Here is a 19739-nt window from a genome sequence, read left to right as displayed (position 1 = left end):
TGCCAATCCCAGCGCAGCCTGAAAAGTCAACAGCCAATCGCCGTCTCTAGGGGCAGTTCAACTTCCGGGCTGAATGTCGGAAGTGCCCGGCCACCTGCCTGAGCTGAGGCACTTCGGTTCCGGCGCTTCGAATCCGGCACTGTTGGCTGTGGAGGGCAGAGTCCGCGGGCGGGGGCAGCGTGCACTGGCCGCTGGGTCTCCGAACCGCCCGGGGCCCAGGAGGTACAGAGGGAGGGCGGACAGGGGAAGGGGTTTGAGCGGCGCACACGGTGATGGCCGTTACCTGCCTGGGGGCTGCAAGTAGATCACTAGAGATGAGGTGGGTGGGGCAGGGCGTCTCCTCAGTTGAATGCGCCCCGCTGGGGGGCTCCAGCCCCCTGGGGCCGGGCTGGCTACTCCACCCAGGCTGGGCCATTTCTAGGAAGGAGGCAGCCGATGTCTCAGTGAGACACAGGAAGTCGGGGGCGAATGTGGGGCCCCCGCCCTCCAGTGTGCAGAGGGATGGGATTCCCCACTCCCACGCAGGGAGGGAGGCTAAGGAGAGGCCTGGCAGGCCCCTGGGGACAGTGAGGACTGCACCCCCCAATTAACTTCTGCCTGGGGCAGCGGGGCACGATGGGGGCAGTGTGCCCTGACGGGGCACAGGCTACATCGCTCAGAACAGGGTGGTCAAAGGCTGGGCAGATGGTTTGCATCTGACACGCCTGGAATGTAGCGCCCGCATAGGCCTGGCTCATTCGCTTGGGAAGGGAAGTGGGGGGGGGGGGCGATGCCTCTAATTTGGCAGGGGTTTCAAGGTAGATTTTAAAGTCTCACGATGAAGGGGTTGCATTGCCTTTGGGCATCAGTGAGCTATACCCTGAGAGGGTCTGTCCCCCACTGGATCCCCTTGTGAAGCCTTTTTGCACCTGAATTGCATGCTCACTGTGACTTCAGCTTCATGTCCTCCAGTAGTCTGGTGGCCAAGGGTTGGTAAATGGCTGCACAGTGATCAGAAAGCATTGATAGGGATGGTTCTGCATGGGGGGAGGCCAGTAATGCCAAGTGGATCTGCAACACATTTTGCCTTCAAATGCCATAATTTCTCTCACCTTCCCTTTTATAACTGCCTGTGCTCATCCTCTCCTGCTTCTTGGCTATCTTACCCTATTTTTGCCTTGCTCTTTCCTTGCTGTGCTCCATTTGCCTGCCTCTCATCTGATTCCATCAAACCTAGATCTTCCATTCCTAACTTCTGGTCAACTCTCTGATTGGTGAATCTCTTCTACCCCTGAATAATTTGAGCAGAGTGGAAAGCTGAGTGTTTGTCAGAGGCCTCTGCTCTATGCAAGTACTCCAGGTAGAGCTGAGAGTGGTTAAATTAGTGGTTAAATGTGTTCTTTTAATACTGGATGGCGCATCTGACTCATGAATTTTGCAAGATACAGGCTGGTTTAGTGTTGATGGGCTATATTTTCAGATGAGCTCAGTTCCCATATAGGCGCCTAAATTAAATGGCCAGATTTTTAAATCAGAACCAAACAAATTCCCGTGAAAACAATACGAGGTGCTGGATGCTGCAAACTTTTGAAAAACTGACCACTTACTGAAGTGCCTAAATGGTAGCTGAGCTCTTCTGAAAATCTGACCTGACCCCTTCTTGAAATACAATTTAGTACAATTAACAACTACAAAATGTTTCACATGGGCACTGACTGTTTAGTACTCCATGAACTGTAGCTCTGGCAATTGTCTGAGATGCAGCTAGAACAACTTCTTCATCTTTTCTTGTAAGTTATTTATTGTATTAATCTTAAAAGCTAATAAACTATGTTTATCACATGATCTAGCCCTCCTACCAACCATTTTCATGCCTATACATGAAAGCCACTGGTGTCCTAGGACTCCTTTAAACTTCAATGGCCTGATACTGAGATGGGCTGAACATCTGCACTCCTCTTTGAAAATACATTGATTAGGTCATAAGATCAATGTTGAAAGATTGATTCTTTAATTATGAAAATTTCAGGCTGAATAATTATTCCGTGTAGAGTGTGGGACAATATGGAGCCAAACCACATTGTGTAGAAAATAAGGAACAGTTCTTATACTGTAAAATAAATAGTAAGCAACCTTATGTTTCCTTTATGCTGCTGCTTCCTGGAAGCTGTTTGATTGCCTTCTCTGTATAATCAAGAATAGGAGTTTTGTATGTTTTTTCCCTTCAAGTTATTCTCAAGGTTTTTGTTATGAATCTCCCTGCTCTTTACTTTTTCAGATCACATCCATGTTTCTCTTCTGTGTTAGCTTTTTTGTTTTTAAAGAAAGATATTTCTTACTCCAGTTCCATGTCCTCAAGACCAAGCTGTCGCTAACTGGGCATCTTGTTGGCAGCCTCACACAAGAGGGACAGGACTGAGTGGGCCATGGGGACTGATTTCACCTGTGGAATTCAGGGCAGAGTTGGAGCACATGTCTGGGTCAGTAAATAGTCTGGAAGCATGTGCAATTCTGTGGGCAAGTTAATGATAGAAAGGTAAGGGAGGTGTCATTTGATTCATAAAAACCTACAGGATCAAAATTTCAATGGTGTCACCCTCTGAAGCATGGTAGGGGGGACTCAATCCCTCTCTCCTCTCCACACCCCCCCCAGCTCCAGGTCCTCCAGTTGGTGGAATTTTTTGATAATACATTGTCATCGGAAATGGGTCAAGTTGGATATCATGTGAAAGCCCTTTCTCTCACAAACAAGGGTACCCAACATGACAAACCTAGAACAATTGTGTAGATATACATTAGAGAAAATGTTTAAAAATCAATTTTTAAAAATTATACTTTAACACAGGCATGTCAAACATGCAGCCTTCACAAAGCTAAATCATGGCCCTTGACTGACTGTGCTGTGTCATCAGTTAATGCCAGAACTGGATACCTAATTAATTTTTTTGATGTTACAGATTACTATAAATGGAAGGAGTACTTCAAGTTGATTTGCCATCATTGGCAAAAAAGAAGCAGTTCAGTTCTTCTTTGATAATCGGCTTTGGTTTTTATGCCAAAAGGGTTGTAATGAGGCACTGGTTAAGACGTCAGCATCAAGTCAGAAATTACTGGAATCCATCTGCAAATGGTATGCACGTCGTTACATAGCATACATTATATAATTTAATTAATTACAATCCCAAAGTAATTTATTACAAAATCTTTGTTTTTACTTTGGTCTTGATCGTTTTTAGGCATTAGTGTGGAGATAAAGAGTACCATCTAGTAGCTGCATCTTTGGAGAATACCACCGTGGAGGACTGGGTTAAACACAATGCTTCAGTGGCACCTCAAATGCTTATAAGACGTGCGCCTATAAACTGAATTTGGAAAGGCTGGAGAGAAAGTACATCAAGCACCCAGGAAAATGTTGAAGATGCCAGGATCAGTGCCATCTGTGGGCGAGTCTTTGCTGCTCTTTATTTGATCTGTCAGGACTGCTAATTGGCATTTGTATCTCGTAGCACTGGAAGACTTTGTTAAATACTACTTTGCTTTAGATTTAACCAGCTATACTGTGATGATTGCCTGGTACCTCCCTGAAATAAGAGATGTAGAAAAATGTAGGAATTTTGAAAGGGAAATTGGGTTGTTAAAAGGTCGCCAGCTCCCTTCTGTGCACTTGGTTCAGATGATGCCCTAGAACATAAAAACAGAGCAACAAAAGTGAAAGGGCGTAGAGTGGGCATAACACAGTATCCAAAGGCTCTTTCACAGTTTTTCCTGACAAATCCAGCATTCCATCCATCAAGTTTTGAATGAAACATTAAGCATGGCTGGGAAAAAAACAAGCACCATCTAAATTCATTAGGTGCAGTTAAATGCCAAGAAGGGTCAATTTTAAAGCTACAGGATGAGTTTATTTGCACTGGCAACCGGAGCTCATTAATATTATGATAAAAGCAGTTTTCAGTGATGAGATAGCTGATGATGTCAATCAAATGCATACTTTTGGTCATGATTTGTATGAAACCTTTAAACCCCAAAGAATTATCCCAGGCTCTTTCAATCTACGGGCTCCAGTCAAGAAGAACTTGTGCTTTTTATATAAGAGATAAAGTCAGATTGAAGGTGGCAGGAATGATTACTGAGCTAACCACACATAGGACATTATTTGCTCTTTTCCTGGTTGTGTCCAGATCTCAAAATGATGTTGATATGTGAGACTTTGAAAAAAGTACAAGTTCTCTGCGGTACCACAATTGTTCCATCACATTCAAACATCAATGTATTGTACCAGGCGAAAAGCAAACTAATGCACATCTTCCATTATGTTCCTAAGCCACCACCAATTAACAATGTGACCTGTACCTTATACCAGCAGAGGCCTTTCAGCATAGCAATCATAGATGCTATGGCTGAGATACATGCTCTCAACAAACCAGGAATGGTTAATACCTGCCAAGATTTGGCTGAACACTTCATTATGAGGCTACAGAGAAAATATTGGATGTATGATGAAGTCCACCTTGCATTTGACATGTATGCAGAGAAAACAATGAAAAATATTACCATGAAGAAGAAACTCCATGGTATTACACCTGTCCAATACAAAATAATTGACTCCACAAACTTCTCTAATGTCACAATGGAAGGTTGACTGGAAAGACCAAATTATCTTACTGGAAGGCACTTGGTTCAGCCTCCAAAGACTCTTTCCTCACTCTTAAGGTGCTCAGAACGGCTGAGACGGTCACTGATGAGGTCATAAATGCACTGCAGGAATTTGTATGCTGAGTTTATCATTTTAAGACCAACATGACAACACTCGCAGAGCTACATAGATTGTTTTCCAAGAAGCAGACAAATGGAGAAAAATTGTCACGGACAGGTATTTATACCTGCTAACCCGAGGGCAAATTATTGAGCAATGGAATCACTCCAGGATGATTGAACACATCCAAAACTATTCTATCGGACATGGATGAGTCTTATGTGTGAAATACCATATACTCCTGAATTAATCCTTCAGCTAATCAAATGCTCGTGTGCAAAGACCAGATGCTTACCCTGTAAATGTTTGGCCATCAGCCTGTCCTGTACGGAGATGTGCGAGTGCGGCATGGACGAGGATCGGTGCAACAGCGTCTAGCAGTGGTGCCCTAGAGAGAGAGAACATTTATTCAGCAAAATCGCCATCCATGTCTTCAGTCCTACAAGTCAAAGTTAACTTCCCTAGGATTACCAAAGATCAGTCTTTTTTTTTTTTTTTTTTTTTTTTTAATGCAAGCAATGCATTCCTGCGTTGAAGTATAATTAAATAAAATTGATTTTTAAGCATTTTCTCAAATATAATTGTTCTAGGTTTGTCATGTTGGATACCATTATGTTCGTGGGAGAAAGGGCTTTTGAGTGATACCCATTTCCAACAATACTCTATTATCAAAATTTCCACTGACCGGAGGACCTGGAGCTGGGGGGAGGAGGATGCAAGTTCCCGCCTGTCGCAGAGGATAATACCATTGAAATTATGATTCTGTAGATTTTTATGAATCAACTGGCACTTTGCTGTCATTGTCTGTCTGGCCCCTCTCTGTCACTAACTTGCCCACAGAATGAGATTTTACTACATTACACTCCCAGACTAAAATGGAAACTTGCACAGCTGCTGCCCATGCTGTATCTTTCACTAGCACCACATTCATACCAAATAAATATACATCTGTATTTTTCTAATCCAAGCATAATCTAATAGTATTTGTAGACTTTATGGCAGATGTCACAGTCACACCACCCTGTGCTGTGATCCTGTTAAGATTTAGCTAAACAAGATCAAATTGGGTCAGTACTTGGATGATAGACCACCAAGGAAAACTAAGGTGCTGTAGGATGTAGAGTTGGTGATCCAATAGGTGTCAGTCAGAATGGAACTGAACTGATGCCCCAGTGTGGTGTTGGGGGGAACTGTGCTATTGGAAGTTCTGTCTTTTGACTGACACATAAAATCAAGATCTTGAGCATTTGTGACCATTATGGAGCCCATGGAGTAGGGCAGTATCCTGGCCAAATTCCAACTTGGGTAATTACATTCTGCTGACTTAAGGTGTACAGTGATGGTTTCCACATATCGGTGTTGGATAAAGTGACTCCTATGCATAGTTTGTGAATCAATTCAAGTCTGTAAAGCACTTCGGGATCTTCCAGAATGAATGGTGCAATAGAAATGTCACCTTATCCTTTACAGATCGTTCCAGAAAGCCTCTTGTTGAATGACTTCAGTACTGATTTCCTTGAAGTGCCAATTCATTATTCGGTATGTCCAAGGTGTATGGGATAGCAAGGGAGTGTATTTTCCCTGTGTAGGTTGCACTGAGGCAGTTGTTAATTTTTTTCTCTTCCTGAACTCTCCTCCTGTTTTTGTACCCAGATTTGATTACTTACATGCAATGTTTGCCTTGTACATGCACAAGTTTTCTGTATGAGATCACTGTATTTCATTGGGATATTGCTTCTGGTCTATAGCAGGAAGACCTTACACTGATTAGTTCTTAATTCTTTTACTCCACGTTAAAGATAGAACCAAGAAAAAGCGGTTACTCACCTTCTCGTAACTGTTCTTCAAGATGTGTTGTTCATGTCCATTCCAATCTGGTGTGTGTACACACGTGCACGGTAGCCAGAAGATTTTCCCATAGCAGTATCTGTCAGGTCAGTCTGGGAGCCCCCTGGAGTTGCTCTTTTATGGCGCTCAATATAGAGCCCTGCCGACCCGTCACCCCTTCAGTTCCTTCTTGCTGGCTACTCTGACTGAGGGGTAGGAGGGTGGGTATTGGAATGGACATGAACAACACATCTTGAAGAACAACAGTTACAAGAAGGTGAGTAAACGCTTTTTATTCTTTGAGTGCATGTTCATGTCCATTCCAATCAGGTGATTCACAAACCCAGATTCAAGAGGTGAGGTCAGAGTCGTCCACTGATTGGAGCACCACTCTTCCAAAGGCCGCATCATCTCTGGCCTGCTGGGTGATTGCATAGTGTGTGGTGAAAGTGTAAATGGGGGACCACATTGCCGCTCTGCAGATTTCCTGGGTGGGAACCTGCACAAGGAATGCTGTTGAAGAGGCCTGAGCCGTGGTGGAATGCACAGTGATTGAAGGAGCAGGTACCCCTGCTAGGTTGTTGCACTCCCAGATGCAGGACGTGATCTACAATGAAATCTGTTAAGAGACAGGAAGACCTTTCATTCTGTCTGCCACGGCCACAAATAACTGCACCGAGTTTCGGAATGGTTTCATTCTCTCGCTGTAGATGGCTAGCACTCTGTGGACATCCAATGAGTGAAGTCTTTGCTCCCTGCCGCTCGAGTGCGACTTAGGATAGAATACGGGGGGGAAGATGTCCTGGTTGATCTGAAACTGGGAAACAACCTTTGGGAGGAAAGCCAGGTGAGGTCTGAGCTGGACCTTGTCCTTATGGAACACAGCGTACAGGGGCTCTGAAGTCAGGGCATTGAGCTCAGACGCCCTCCTGGCTGAGGTTATCACTACCAGAAACGCTACCTTGTATGAGAGATGGAGCATGTTGCCAAAGGTTCAAAGGGCAGTCCCATGAGTCTGGAAAGGACCAGATCGAGGTCCCAAGCCAGGACAGGCTGCCAGACATGCGGGTATAGCCTGTCGAGCCCTTTAAGGAAACGGCTGACCATAGATTTGGCAAAGACTGTGTGGCCCTCTGTACCTGGATGAAGGGCAGAGGTGATGACCAAGTGAACCCTTATTGATGACATGGACAGCCCCTGGATGGAGATGGAGGAGATTGATGTTGCACCAACCAGATTGAAAATCTCTTCCACTTAGCAAGGTAGGTAGCCCTGGTGGAGGGCTTGCACTGAGTCTGAGCAGGAGAGCTCCAGTGGGTTCAGCAATGGAGCTTCCACACCGTGAAGTGCAGCGACTCTAGGTTTGGATGTTGGAGACAGCCATGATCCTGAGTTAGTAAGTCTGGGAAGAGTGGCAAGGTGACTGGAGCTTCAACGGACATTTCTAGGGGTGATGTGTACCAGTCTTGGCGGTGCCAGGCTGGAGCTATCACAGTCACCAAAGCTGCTTCCCTCCATATCTTGAGGAGCACCATGTGAACGAGAGGGATGGGCGGGAACGCGTATAGGAGATGGCCTCCCCATAGGAGGAGGAACATGTCCATGATGGATCCCAGGCTGTGATTCAGGAAGGAGCAAAACTGCTGACACTTCCTGTTGTGTCGCGTGGCGAACAGGTCTATCTGGAGAAAACCCCACTGATGGAAGTTTGAGTTCACAATGTCTGAGCGAAGGGACCACTCATGGTCGTGGAACGACTTGCTGAGATGGTCCACCAATTCATTCTGTACTCCAGGGAGGTACGATGCTTGCAGGTGTATCGAGTGTTCTACACAGAAGTCCCATAGTATGAAGGCTTCCTGGCACAGGGGAGAGGAGCATGCACCCCCATTTGTTGATATAAAACATAGCCGTCGTGTTGTCTGTCATGACTGATACACATCTCCCTGCTAGGTGTGCTCAAAGTCTGGTATGCCAGGCGTACAGCTCTGACATTGTGGAGAGTGAGATCTGCCTGAGACCAGAGGCCTTGTGTTCTGAGGTTTCCCAAATGTGCCCCCCAGCCCAAGTCTGATGTGTCCGTCACTAGCAAGAGGGATGGCTGAGGGCCAGTGAAAGGGACCCCTGCACGTACTACCTGTGGGTCGAGCCATCACAGGAGGGAATCGAGTACCGGGTGAGGCAGGGTTACAATCCTGTCTAAACTGTCCCGGGCTGGCCGGTACACTGATGCCAGCCATGACTCAAGAGGTCGAAGTCTGGCATGCTGTAGTAAGTAGGTACAAGCTGCCATGTGTCCTAGAAGTTTCAGGCAGTTCTGTGCTGTAATGGGAACTGTCTGAGACCTTGAGTAATGTCACCTAGGGCTTGAAATCTCGCTTCTGGAAGGAATGCCCTGGTGTATGTTGAGTCCAGTAGCATCCCTACAAATTCTATCCTCTGAACCGGGGACAGCTTTGATTTCCCCTCGTTCAGTAGCAAGCCCAGTTCGTCAAAAGAAGCTCTTATGAAGGCGAACTGCGTTTCTACTTGAGTCCTGGATCAGGCCTTGATCAGCCAGTCGTCGAGGTACGGGAACACCTGTACCTGTCTGTCGCCTGCAGAGAAACATGGACACGACTGCCATGCACTTGGTGAATCCTTGAGGTGCGGCTGAAAGACCGAATGGGAGAACTGTGAACTGGTAGTGTGTGGTGGTGTTCACCACAAACCTGAGGTATTTTCTGTTGGACGGAGTTGTTATTATGTGAAAGTATGCATCCTTCAAGTCAAGGGCGACATACCAGTTTCCTGGATCTAATGAGGGGATGATGGAGGCCAAAGAGACCATGTGGAACTCAAGCTTCTTCACGAACTTTTTGAGTTCTCACAGGTCTAGGATGGGCCTGAGCCTGCCTTTGGCTTTCGGTATTAGGAAATACCGAGAATAGAAACCATTGCCCTTCTGCTCCTGAGGAACCTCTTCCACTGCCCCCAGCAAAGGGAGCGAGTGCACCTCCTGTATAGGGAGTTGCTTGTGAGAGGGATCCCCGAAGAGGGACAGGGAAGGATGGTGGGAGGGCACAGAATTGGATGAAGTATCCCCTCTCTACCATACGGCACACCCAGCAGTCTGAAGTGTTACGGGACCAAGCACAGTAGAAAGGGGACAGCCAGGACGAAAAGGTAAGGCGGGGTAGATCCAGTTTTTGTTCTGGTGCACCGTCCTTGACTGAACCTTCAAAAGACCTGTTTCGGACCGGAAGGTGGCTTGGATTGGACAGAGCCCTGGCCTGATGATGGGTGTAGCCTTTTCCTGCCACTCCTGTTCCTCCTCTGGGAACCGTCCTGATGGTTCTGCTGGTAGAAGGGTGGGGGAGGTTGTGGTCTAAAATGCTTCTGCTGCATAGTTGGAGTATGGAGGGCCAATGATTTGAGAGCAGTTCTCGAGTCCTTTAGGCTATGCAGCCTTTTGTCTGTTTTCTGGGAAAAGAGAGCCGAACCCTCGAATGGGAGGTCCTGAACAGTCTGGACCTCACATGGCAGGCCCGAGACCTGGAACCTCTGAATCATGGCTATGTCCATAGCCATCACGCAGGTAGCCGCATCCAGCGTGGCTTGCAGCGAAGCTTGTGAAATGAGCTTCTCCTCCTCCCACCAGAGCCAAAAACTCGGCGCAGGAGTCCTTCAGTACCTGCTGACAATGGCCTGCTGATTAGAGATGTGGAGCTGCAATCTGCCAGTGGAATAGACCTCTCTCCCATAAAAGTAGAATCATTTTGCTTCACGATTCTTCGGGGAGGGTCCCTGGAAGCCCTGGCGTTCACGTTGGTTGGCAGCATCAAGAGCAAGAGAGTCAGGTGGGGGATGGGCATAAAAATGCTCATAGCTCCTGGACAGCAGAAAGTAGCGCCTTTTGTTGTGCTTAGTTGTAGGGGGCAATGAGGCTGGGGTCTGCCACAAAGTTTTTTGTGGTGTCAGAGATGGTCTTTGTAAGAGGCAAGGCGATACGTGCAGATCTGGAGGGGTGAAGGATGTCTACCATTGGATCTGCGTCCTCCACTACCTCCTTCACTTGAATGCCCAGGCCCTGGGCAACTGTTGCAGCAATTGCTGTAGAACCCTGCTGTCCTCCAGGGCTGGGGCTGTAGCCGGGCCCACCAGCGCCTCATGTGGTGAGGACGAGGAAGAGACCCCCGTAAGGGGTGGTTGCTCCCTTCCTTCTGCACCCAAAGGGTTCTGCAGCACCTGGATTTCTTGGGCCGGTGCCCACTCAGATGGTGTTGTGCCCCTCGGTGTCAGGACTCAGCACCGGTGTCAGTGTATGCAAAGTGTAATCGGTGCCGAGGCAGTCGCTGGTGCCGGAGCCGTTGTCAGTGTTGGAGACATCGGAGCCAAAACAACTGGGGCTGGTGCAGGCCATGCCGGTGCCACGGTGCCAGAGGCGATGGGATGGTGGCACTGGGTGGCAGTGCAGCTACCCGCGATCCTACTGATGCCAATGGTGCTGGCGGGGGTACAAACATGGCTGAGGCCATTGACATTGCCCTGGGATGTGACCCTTGGCTTTGATGAAAAGCCCAGGGAGGCCAAAAGGGCCATTGCGCTGGGGGCTGCCATTGTGCGGGCCATGGTGCCAGGTAAGGGTGCTGGTCCTGTGTTGACATGGACCATCTGCTCCTACTCCTACAGGACCAATAGGAGTCTGACTCTGAGGTGTCTGAAAAAGAGGACCACAGAGGAGCAGTATTTCTGGGTGCTGACCGTTCGTGCCGAGGGCTCGGGGACCATCGCAGCTGCTGGATCTGTTCCAGTGCCCAGGAGCGGTGCGCTGGAGTTGGAGATCAGCAGGGCATCATGGCGGGCTTTCCCCCTTGAAGGCGCTCTGCGAGCGACCAGTACTGGTGACCTGTCCCGTCTAGGAGGGGAGAACGGTGCCATGAAATGGAGCAATTCTTGGGCTGCCTCGAATGCCTCCGGAGTTGAAGGGAGGTGTAGCTCCCAGGTTGGCCTCGGCAAATGAGGAGGGTCTAAACTCAACCGTCCTTCCACGTGGGCAGGAGTCTACACGACTGTCACCGGTGGTGGAGCGGAAGTAGTGTGGCCCAACTTGGGTCTCACAATGGCTAGCTCCTTAGGCCTAATGGGGAGAGCGACCCCTCTCCGGCCTCTTCTTCTTTTGCGGTACCGGTGACTCCATGTGGCATGTGAGCCATGAATGGAGCCAGTGCCATGAGTACTTGTCCTTACTCAGCACCGGTGCTTGTGCTGATGGTGCTGGAGCACTCTGCATCGAGGAAGAGGAACGCTGTGCAGGTCAGTCGACCCGGGGTCAGACTTGGGGTGGAGTGCAGCCTCCATTAACAGGACCTTCAGGCACTGATCTCTGTCCTTTTAATGTCCTGAGCCGAAAGGTCTTGCAGATGGTAGAACGATCCTTCTGATGGTTCTCTCCTAAACACTTCAAACATGAAGTGTGAGGATCGCTTCTGGGCATACACTTGCTGCAGACTTCACAGGCTTTGAAGCCCGGAGACCCTGGCATGCCCTGGCATCAAGAGAGTGAGGAGGGGACGCCCCCTCCCCAAGAAAACTTAGTCTAACACTAAGGGCTCCTAACTATTTAATTAACGCTACAGAGCTAATGAAAACTATGTATATAGACTGCTAAAGGCACTTGCCAAGACAAGAGCACAGGGAAGTTCCAGCAAATCGTCACTGGTGGTAAGAAGGAACTGAGAGGGCGGCGGGTCGGCAGGGCTCTATATTGAGCGCCATAAAGGTGCAACTCCAGGGGGCACCCAGACCGACCCGATGGATGCTGCTATGGGAAAATCTTCTGGTTACTGTGCATGTGTGTGGACATGAACAAGCACTCGAAAAAGAATACACTGTTTTGGTTGCCTCATGTAGTTCTAAGGGGAGTAGTTTTCTTGACCTTCATTATGCTAACAGGTCAGCTTATGCCAGTCTTAAGAGGGCTGATAAACAAGAATCCCAATAGAAAAAGCCACCTCAGTGACTAGTATTCTGTTGCCCTCACTGGTATCCGTGACTCTTCAATTAGCAGCTAAGAACTGAAATGCACAAAGTAGTAATGGCTATTGACAAGAAGTTTGTAAATGAATGGGCAGTTCTCCCAGCCTTTCAAAGAGATCTGATGATTCAGAGTGGCAGCACTGCAAGTGCCAAGTATGAGATAATCAGACCTGCAGAGCCCTATGCTGCATAGGCAGGATTGTTTCTGGAATGACTTTGGTTCTTTCTAAGCTACTTTCACCTATTGTTGGTTGCCAGTCCTGCCTTTGGGAGTATGAGCATCATTGGCTCTGGACTCTTGTTTAAAAGCACTTTGTAAAATAAGGTATTGTTGCACAAAGCCTGTTTCTTAATTAGAACTGTTAATGGAATAAGTAATACCAATTGTAAAGGGTTGTAATGATGGTTATATAGAGCTTTCATCCCAAAGGATCCCAAAATGCCTTACAAGCTATATACAGCCACATATGCTCCAAACTATGAGCATCTCATGACATTTGGGTATCTTGTTAGTTTCCTGAATTGACTTTTGGGTATATTGCTAGTAACTCTTTTTTGTGAGCACACGATGGCACCGTTGAAACCAGGTAGTTTTCAGGCCTAACAGTTTGCTCCATGAATTTGTTCAGAGCTGAGGGGAAACATGCGTGTGTCCTGTGTGTTGATGCTGCATGCCTAGTGGGAGTGTCATAACAAATGGTTGAGGGAATGGCAGAAGGAGGGGACGCCGGTGCTCCGCCCATCCATCTGTGGGTGCGACGGGTAGGCGTCTACTGTGATGAACGCCGTAAAACATGGCTCGTGGCTGTGGAAGAGGCAAGTGACTTTCAAGCTTCTCAGTGATCATAGTTCTGATATTGTGGATGTCTTTACTGCATTGCTAATAACCGACTTATTCTTCTCTTGTGTACTTTCCCCTAGGAGGCAGGTACCCTGAGGGCCCGGATTCAACGAGTTCGGGTCCCCCTGGGTGAGGCACTGCGACCCAGCCAACTTCCCCCATCACAACTGCCTCACATGTGGCAGCTTTCCGAGGGCGAGCAGTACAGGGATAGTAACTCTCGCATTTGGGAGATACAGCACCATCTAATGGTAAGACTGGTGGCAAACCTGAGTCATTCATGTTTGTGAAGTGATTTGAGATCCTTGAGGAAAGGTGCTGTAGTAGGGCAAAGAAATATTATAATTGAGGTATATTAGCTCTTTGCCACAGTGGTTTAGGTGTACTGAACTTTTCCTTGTCATATACAGATCAGGGGAGTTGAGGAGCTGCTGCTTAGACTCATGCCCGGTGATTAACTTGGTAAGTGTTGCCATTTCCTCTCTTTCTTACTCTTCTTTAACTATTTGTAGTGGTCCTTTAATATGAATTTTTGTCTTTCAGGAGCGGTGCCTCTAGGAAGATGTCCCTGTTTGTTTTGTACAATATATGATTCTCTCACCTCAGAGGTGGGAGGTGGCAGCTGTTTAACAGCACACAGCAGCACCACACAAGAGTTTAGGACAGGCAGTGAAGAAGAGTATCATGTCCAATTGAAACTACAAGGGGCAGTTTTAGGTAGGCAGAATGTAATTTCCCTGACTGGAGTTTGGCCAGGATACTGGGGCTAATGCCCCATCTGTTTTGAAAAGTGCCATGGGATTGTTAATGACCATGAATGGTCAGAATGTCTTTCATATCCTATCCACAAGACAGTACATCAGCATCTCCTAGCACTGTGTGTGGGGACTTTGGCTTAATGGTGGCTCAGAGGGAAGAGTGATGCCCCAACACCACTTCCTGCAGCATCTGCATTTTCTTTGGAGTCTTCCATCCAACTACTAATCCCATCCACCTCTGCTTTCTTTTTGATCTCAAAGTGTCATGACGATAGACAGGTCAAACTGGGTGTCAAAAACCCTATCTTAAAAAAGGTTTGAGTCTGATAAGGTCATCTGCTGCATTTTTTGCTAGGTTGTTTTAATCTACCGATCGCCAAGGCATTTTCTTTTAAAAAGTAATCCTTTTTTAGGACCACAAAAATGATGCTTTTATTTATAAATTCCTTCTCCAGAGACAGTTCTATGACAAATGATGTTTCCCTAGAAGCGCCGCTCCCCCCATCAATGTTAGTACATCAAAAGATATTTGAGCATAATAAGCTCTGAGTTGAGCTCTTAAACTAAAACAACCATGTTCATTTAAGCATCCTTCAGATTCGACGTGGGTGAGAGTTCACTAATTGCCAAGTGGAAAAAGAACTAGATTTGACCAGGAAGAGATTTTCAGGTTTTACAAGATGAACCCTTCAAGATACCCATCATCCACTTTTCATTCCTTGCCTAACTCTAGCTGTCCCCAGTGATATCCTAGGGTGTTTAAAGCATTGTTGCTCCCTGGGACAGTGGAGGACAGGACAGTGGGGAAGGTTCCGTGGTCGGCTTGTGGTGATAAGGAATTCTTTGTGTGTCTCACAGTGACCCTAAAGCAACGTGAGACTGGCTTGAATGGGGACCCATCCAATTGTCCATTGTGAGGAGGGTGTATGAATAGGGAAAATGTGAGCTCCATAGGGTCTAAGTCTTAGGCAGTGCCTTGCCCAGCCCCTAGAGAAAACCCACACCCCACTGTTTGTATAGTAACATTTTCCTATCATTCTAGTTCTGTGGATATGCCCCAGAAGGATCCCTGCCAGAAACAAGCCTGTGAAATACAGAAATGCTTGCAAGGTACCATGTGCAATCTTTTCTTTTTGGTGTCTTTTTTTTGTTTGTTTGTTTGTTTTTAAATTTAACCCCATCCTCCTTTCTCCCTAGCAAGAGGAATAAGGGAAGGACAAAAAATAACTTAGTTGCAAATGTAATGTAGTTGTAAAATCAGATTTTAATATCACCACATTGCATTTGATTTGATGTAACTAAACTCCACTACTGTACGACAAAGAGTTTGTCACAATAAAGGATAGTACTTATTTGTGTGTCTGAAAATAGATATATAGGAGAGGCAGTGGTGTTGTAGCATGGGGTAAAGTTTGCATTAACCTGAATTTGGGATGGTCACGTTACTCACACATGGTAAAATGAGCCACAGGTCACTCATCTTGGAAAATCCCGGGTGGGTGTGCGGGTTCTCTCCCGTAAGTTGTTCTTGCCAAGGCCCAGGGTTTCAGTCTGTCATCCCTCCCCTGTTCCATATATGTCTGCAGCCAGTAGGGGAAACCACAAGAGGCTCTCTGCAGAGAGATGATGCTGAGCTGTACGTGTCCTCCTCATTAAGCCTAGATTCATCAGCCTCCTTGCTTTCCCAGTGGCTCAGAGAAGCTGGGATGTGAATGAGAGCTAACTGGCCAGGGCTCATTCCCTGACCAATGAGCATCCCTTTCAGGTTAGCTGGAAAGCACCAGAGCAATGTGCCCTCCTTTGGTCTCTTCAGCTCCTGTTTGCGCACAGCGAGATGTACAGGTGAGATGACAGGAGACCTGTGTTGCTCCTAGGCTAGATCACTGCTGTGGGCTCTAGTTGGGGTTACCTGGAAGGATGTAAGCCAGACAGTTACTCTTCTCTTGGAAAGATTCTAATGCTTGTTCTGGAATCCCCAAGTTGCTCTTTTAGTCTCTCATTGGGTCACTGTTTCCTCCCTCTTGGTCTTCAAAAAGCTTGGGAGAATGATTATAGCAGTGCCTGTTTGGGCAGTACAATCTCCATTTTTCTTAACTAGGCTTGGCAGAATTAGAGTTTGTTCTTTTTATAAAAAAGGGGTACTTGTGGCACCTTAGAGACTAACAAATTTATTTGAGCATAAGCCCACAAAAGCTTATACTCAAATAAATTTGTTAGTCTCTAAGGGGCCACAAGTACTCCTGTTCTTTTTGTGGATACAGACTAACACAGCTGCTACTCTGAAACCTGTCACTGTTTTTATAATTTCAACAAATAATTTTCATTTTTTTTCAATTTGTAACTATTTTCAAAATTGCACAATTATGGGGTTTAAACATTTTTTATTTTTATCCATTTTAAATTTTCACAATTACAAGAAATCGGGGGTGGGGGATCAGTGATTGACTGTCATTAAATATTGAAATTCAAAAAGATAAATATCCTTAAATCAAACGCTAATAAGTTCTCAAGCAGCATTTTTCTTCCTTGGCCGATCTGGAAATTTTGATGATTATTGATGGATGCCTCAGTTTGTGTGTGTGTAGGGTGAAAGTGACGTTTACCAATAAAAATCTAGTCCTTTCAAGCCTACTTTATAGGGGGAGGTAGGTAACCCTCCGGCCAGGAAAGCTTCCTGCAGACAGAGACTTTATTAGCTAGCACCACTGTTCCACCTGCAGCAATAGCTGCTCTGTCATGCTAGGGGCTACCTCCCTCAAAATTCTCACATTCCTTGAAGATGGTGAACCTGTAAAACATTCTGGGACATTACAGGATCGAACAAGCTGTGCTGCCAAGCCGAGTCTCAGTTTCAGAACGTAAAGATTAAGGGTGGTGTTGGACAAGTAACCTATGTTCTGCAGTGTTTGAGAACTCTTAGCACCCTGAGGCACTATGGCCTCAATGAGTGCCACAGCTATCGCTACTTCTTAGAACCTGGGGTATGGTAGACACTGGGAGGGGAAGGAGAGAGCTGTGTGCATATGTGGGTTGACATCCACTAGAAGGTTGCTCATTCCTAGTCTCAGCACTTTTGAGCTAATTGATGGCTCTGTGAGAAGAGGTAAAGGGTGCAGGGGGCTTCACGCAGCTCTGCAGAGCTCTCTGCCTGCCCCCCAAGAATGATTCTTCTTGCTGGTTGCAACCCATCTCTGGCCCCTCTTATGGTGCCCAAAGGCCTCTTTGACTAACTTGAGTGAAAAAAACCAAACCATGCATCTCTCTGCATTTGTACTGTGTTCTTCATTTGGTGTCTAAGGTTTAAATTCAACTGTAATCATTTATGGGTGACCTCCGAATTGGATGAGGAATAAATCCGTGGGAGAACAGAACCAAAGTCCAAACCCAGCTAGAGAGAGCAGGGGTTTCAGGGCAGGGAATCAGTGAAGATTTGTTAATAAATGTGAAGTTTTCTACCTAACAGTGGTAGATACACAATTGGGAGGTGGGTCATGCACCCTATTAGCTGTACTCCCTCCATTAAAGCAAGTTGTTTGCACCTCATCTCAACACCATTTCCCCAGAACTAAGCAGCATAGCTATTGCAGAGCAGGGATGTGGATGGGATGGGGAAGTGGCCACAAGAGGATCAAGCTCAATCCACAATGTGAAAGAACTTAACTAGGTTAGATGAACCCCCTTTTTCATGCAATTTGCTCTCTAGTGCAGGATTAGCATCTCCATTCTTTTATTTTACAGCCAACAACTATCTGGAGGCTAGATGTGAGGCTGTGCTCCAAGAGATGAGAAGATGCTGCGCCCTGTACCCCAAGGGCAGATCCATCTGTTGTTCGGGGTTTGAGAAAGAGGAAAGAGAGAGGGAGAAGCTTAAGGCAGCTTCAAATGGGATTCATGCAGCACCACAGTAACAGGCTGCAGCTCCAGCTCCAGGAGGTTATGGAGCGTGGGCCTCTCCTACAGACAAAGTAGCATGCAAGTGGCAAATAAGAATAAACCGGTTAAAATAATGCATTATCCACACTGATAAGGAAGCCAAAGAAGAATCCATCATAGAATAAAACGTCCTGTGCACCAAATGTAAAATGCAATACAACAGATGGGCTGTTCAAAGGATTATGTTTTCTATCCCAAACTCTTGTGACTTACAGTGCATTACATCTCTCTAAATACAGTTTGTTTCTGATGCTTAACGTACTCAGTAATCCATTCTCAGAATAAGAATTTGAGGGTGAAATATAAAACTTTTTCAGCCTTCTGGCATAGGACGTACAGGAAATAAGTTCAAGGAGAGTCTATTGAATGTGATGCATTAAGCAAGACCATCTTTGAGTAGCAGAAATATTCCTATCATTGAGCCATAGTTTCCCAAAGACGTGATCTGCTTTTCTAGTACTTAAAGCAAGAATGGGATTCAGCTCTGGGGTTTATTCCCAGCTCTGCCACAGTTCGTCTGTGCCCATAAGTCACTTCACCGAGGTGCCTGTTTCCTCAGTTGTGCAATGGGGTATTGGATTAATGAATAGTTGGACCACATTGCACAATAGTATTTGTATGATCTTAAAGACGTTGCAGAAGTATTTTATTTCAGGGACTGCTAAAGGAATAGATTCTTTTAAAGTAATATTTATGGAAAACTGAGGTGTTGGAATAAAATGGATTTTTATGATGTTGAGAGCAGCAGTCATCTTGTATGACTGAACATCTCTAAGCAATATGACATGCAATGAATTTGTGAGACAACAATGCCCCTTTACACATAGTTCTGTCATACAAAGCCTAAGCAACTTTGTGCACATCAGGGTGATCATTACACTATCAAGCACAACTTAGTTAAGAAATATAGGTTTTTATGAACAATAACAGACCACTTCAGTTACTGGACATAATAGGCAGATACATCAAAGCACAGATGATAGATCCATTTATGTTTTGTATTCTAAATACCATGATACAAAATAAATGACTGGAATAATCTGAGTTCTCACTAGGGGTATTTATTCTGTTGTCTGGTTAGAGCATAACTTCTTCTCTCATGTGGTCAGGCAGCTTAGCTGATTTCATGATTCAGGCCCCCACCCACAAATTTTTGGAAGCTGTTTGGTGTTTTTATACCCTAAGCCTGTAATAATAAATTAACAATTTGTCACAGGAGTAACCTAGCATCTTGTTTTGATTAAGAGCTAGGAAAGTAATGAAGTGAAGTGGCTTTGAAGCTCTTCACAGCAAGTTCATATTTACCTCATTTCCTATTCAAAGAGAAGCTGCAGCAATGCACAAAGGGCTGGCTCGAAGCTTTTTTACAGCCATGACTTTGCCTTAAGGACATAAAACTTCTCGACGGCATCAGACTGTAGTCCTTCTTACCCAATATCCTGTCTCTCGACAGTGGCTGGTACCAGAACTTTTGGGGGAGTGGGTGTACAACAGGTCAGTGATAGAGTGTCTTCCGCTCCCAGCTTTGTTCCAAGCATGGAGTTCTGGCCCTGACCATTTTGGCTAATGGCCATTGATAGACTTATCCGGTTCTTTTGTGAACCAAGTTATACTTTTGGCCATCAAA

General features: G+C 46.1%; 3 protein-coding genes across 10 annotated transcripts in view; 2 read left to right on the top strand and 1 right to left on the bottom strand.

The window, feature by feature from the left end:
• Positions 1–121: 121 nt before the first annotated feature.
• CMC4 (C-X9-C motif containing 4) lies at positions 122–19152 on the top strand. Of its 4 annotated transcripts, none has more exons than XR_013347071.1 (3): positions 122–222; positions 2937–3109; positions 3216–3345. XR_013347071.1 is itself a non-coding variant. In XM_077825949.1 (3 exons), exons 2-3 carry the CDS (start codon positions 15232–15234, stop codon positions 18085–18087), a joined length of 228 nt encoding a protein of 75 aa, XP_077682075.1. In that variant the 5' UTR covers positions 140–222; positions 15222–15231; the 3' UTR covers positions 18088–19152. The 4 variants fall into 4 exon arrangements, 2 of the variants coding, with proteins under 2 accessions (XP_077682075.1, XP_077682074.1); XM_077825949.1 differs by lacking the exons at positions 2937–3109; positions 3216–3345 and adding exons at positions 15222–15289; positions 17918–19152 and having other exon boundaries at positions 140–222; XR_013347070.1 differs by lacking the exon at positions 122–222 and adding an exon at positions 2332–2459.
• FUNDC2 (FUN14 domain containing 2) overlaps positions 3207–19739 on the bottom strand; it is a 30063-nt gene continuing 13530 nt past the window's right edge. For 2 of the 4 annotated variants that reach the window (XR_013347068.1, XM_077825943.1), the window contains one exon: positions 4744–5123. Coding sequence is in view for 2 of the 4 variants with exons in the window: in XM_077825943.1 (XP_077682069.1) it covers positions 5049–5123 (75 nt within the window). In the remaining 2 variants the exon portion in view is untranslated. Of the gene's footprint in view, positions 3661–4743; positions 5124–15632; positions 16089–19739 lie in introns of those variants that run through there. The other 2 variants (XM_077825945.1, XR_013347069.1) reach the window with 2 other exon arrangements.
• On the top strand, positions 6220–15289 carry MTCP1 (mature T cell proliferation 1). Of its 2 annotated transcripts, XM_077825946.1 has the most exons (5): positions 6220–6274; positions 13210–13396; positions 13502–13672; positions 13832–13883; positions 13965–14101. In XM_077825946.1, exons 2-4 carry the CDS (start codon positions 13277–13279, stop codon positions 13877–13879), a joined length of 339 nt encoding a protein of 112 aa, XP_077682072.1. In that variant the 5' UTR covers positions 6220–6274; positions 13210–13276; the 3' UTR covers positions 13880–13883; positions 13965–14101. The 2 variants fall into 2 exon arrangements, with proteins under 2 accessions (XP_077682072.1, XP_077682073.1); XM_077825947.1 differs by lacking the exons at positions 6220–6274; positions 13965–14101 and adding an exon at positions 15222–15289 and having other exon boundaries at positions 12456–13396.

Source organism: Eretmochelys imbricata, chromosome 9 (genome assembly GCF_965152235.1).
Source record: "Eretmochelys imbricata isolate rEreImb1 chromosome 9, rEreImb1.hap1, whole genome shotgun sequence".
Taxonomy (NCBI): domain Eukaryota; kingdom Metazoa; phylum Chordata; order Testudines; family Cheloniidae; genus Eretmochelys; species Eretmochelys imbricata.
The sequence above is the reverse complement of the archived record's forward strand: the minus strand, read 5'-3'. Positions and strand labels throughout refer to the sequence as shown.

What these genes read in the sequence shown, in the direction of transcription:
- MTCP1 (XM_077825947.1), top strand. Translation starts at nt 13,277, where the DNA reads ATGGTTGAGGGAATGGCAGAAGGAGGGGACGCCGGTGCTCCGCCCATC. An exon ending in GGCTCGTGGCTGTGGAAGAG is followed by an intron (nt 13,397 to 13,501) that starts GCAAGTGACTTT and finishes ACTTTCCCCTAG; the next exon opens with GAGGCAGGTACCCTGAGGGC. An exon ending in AGATACAGCACCATCTAATG is followed by an intron (nt 13,673 to 13,831) that starts GTAAGACTGGTG and finishes TGTCATATACAG; the next exon opens with ATCAGGGGAGTTGAGGAGCT.
- CMC4 (XM_077825949.1), top strand. Translation starts at nt 15,232, where the DNA reads ATGCCCCAGAAGGATCCCTGCCAGAAACAAGCCTGTGAAATACAGAAA. An exon ending in AATACAGAAATGCTTGCAAG is followed by an intron (nt 15,290 to 17,917) that starts GTACCATGTGCA and finishes TTTATTTTACAG; the next exon opens with CCAACAACTATCTGGAGGCT.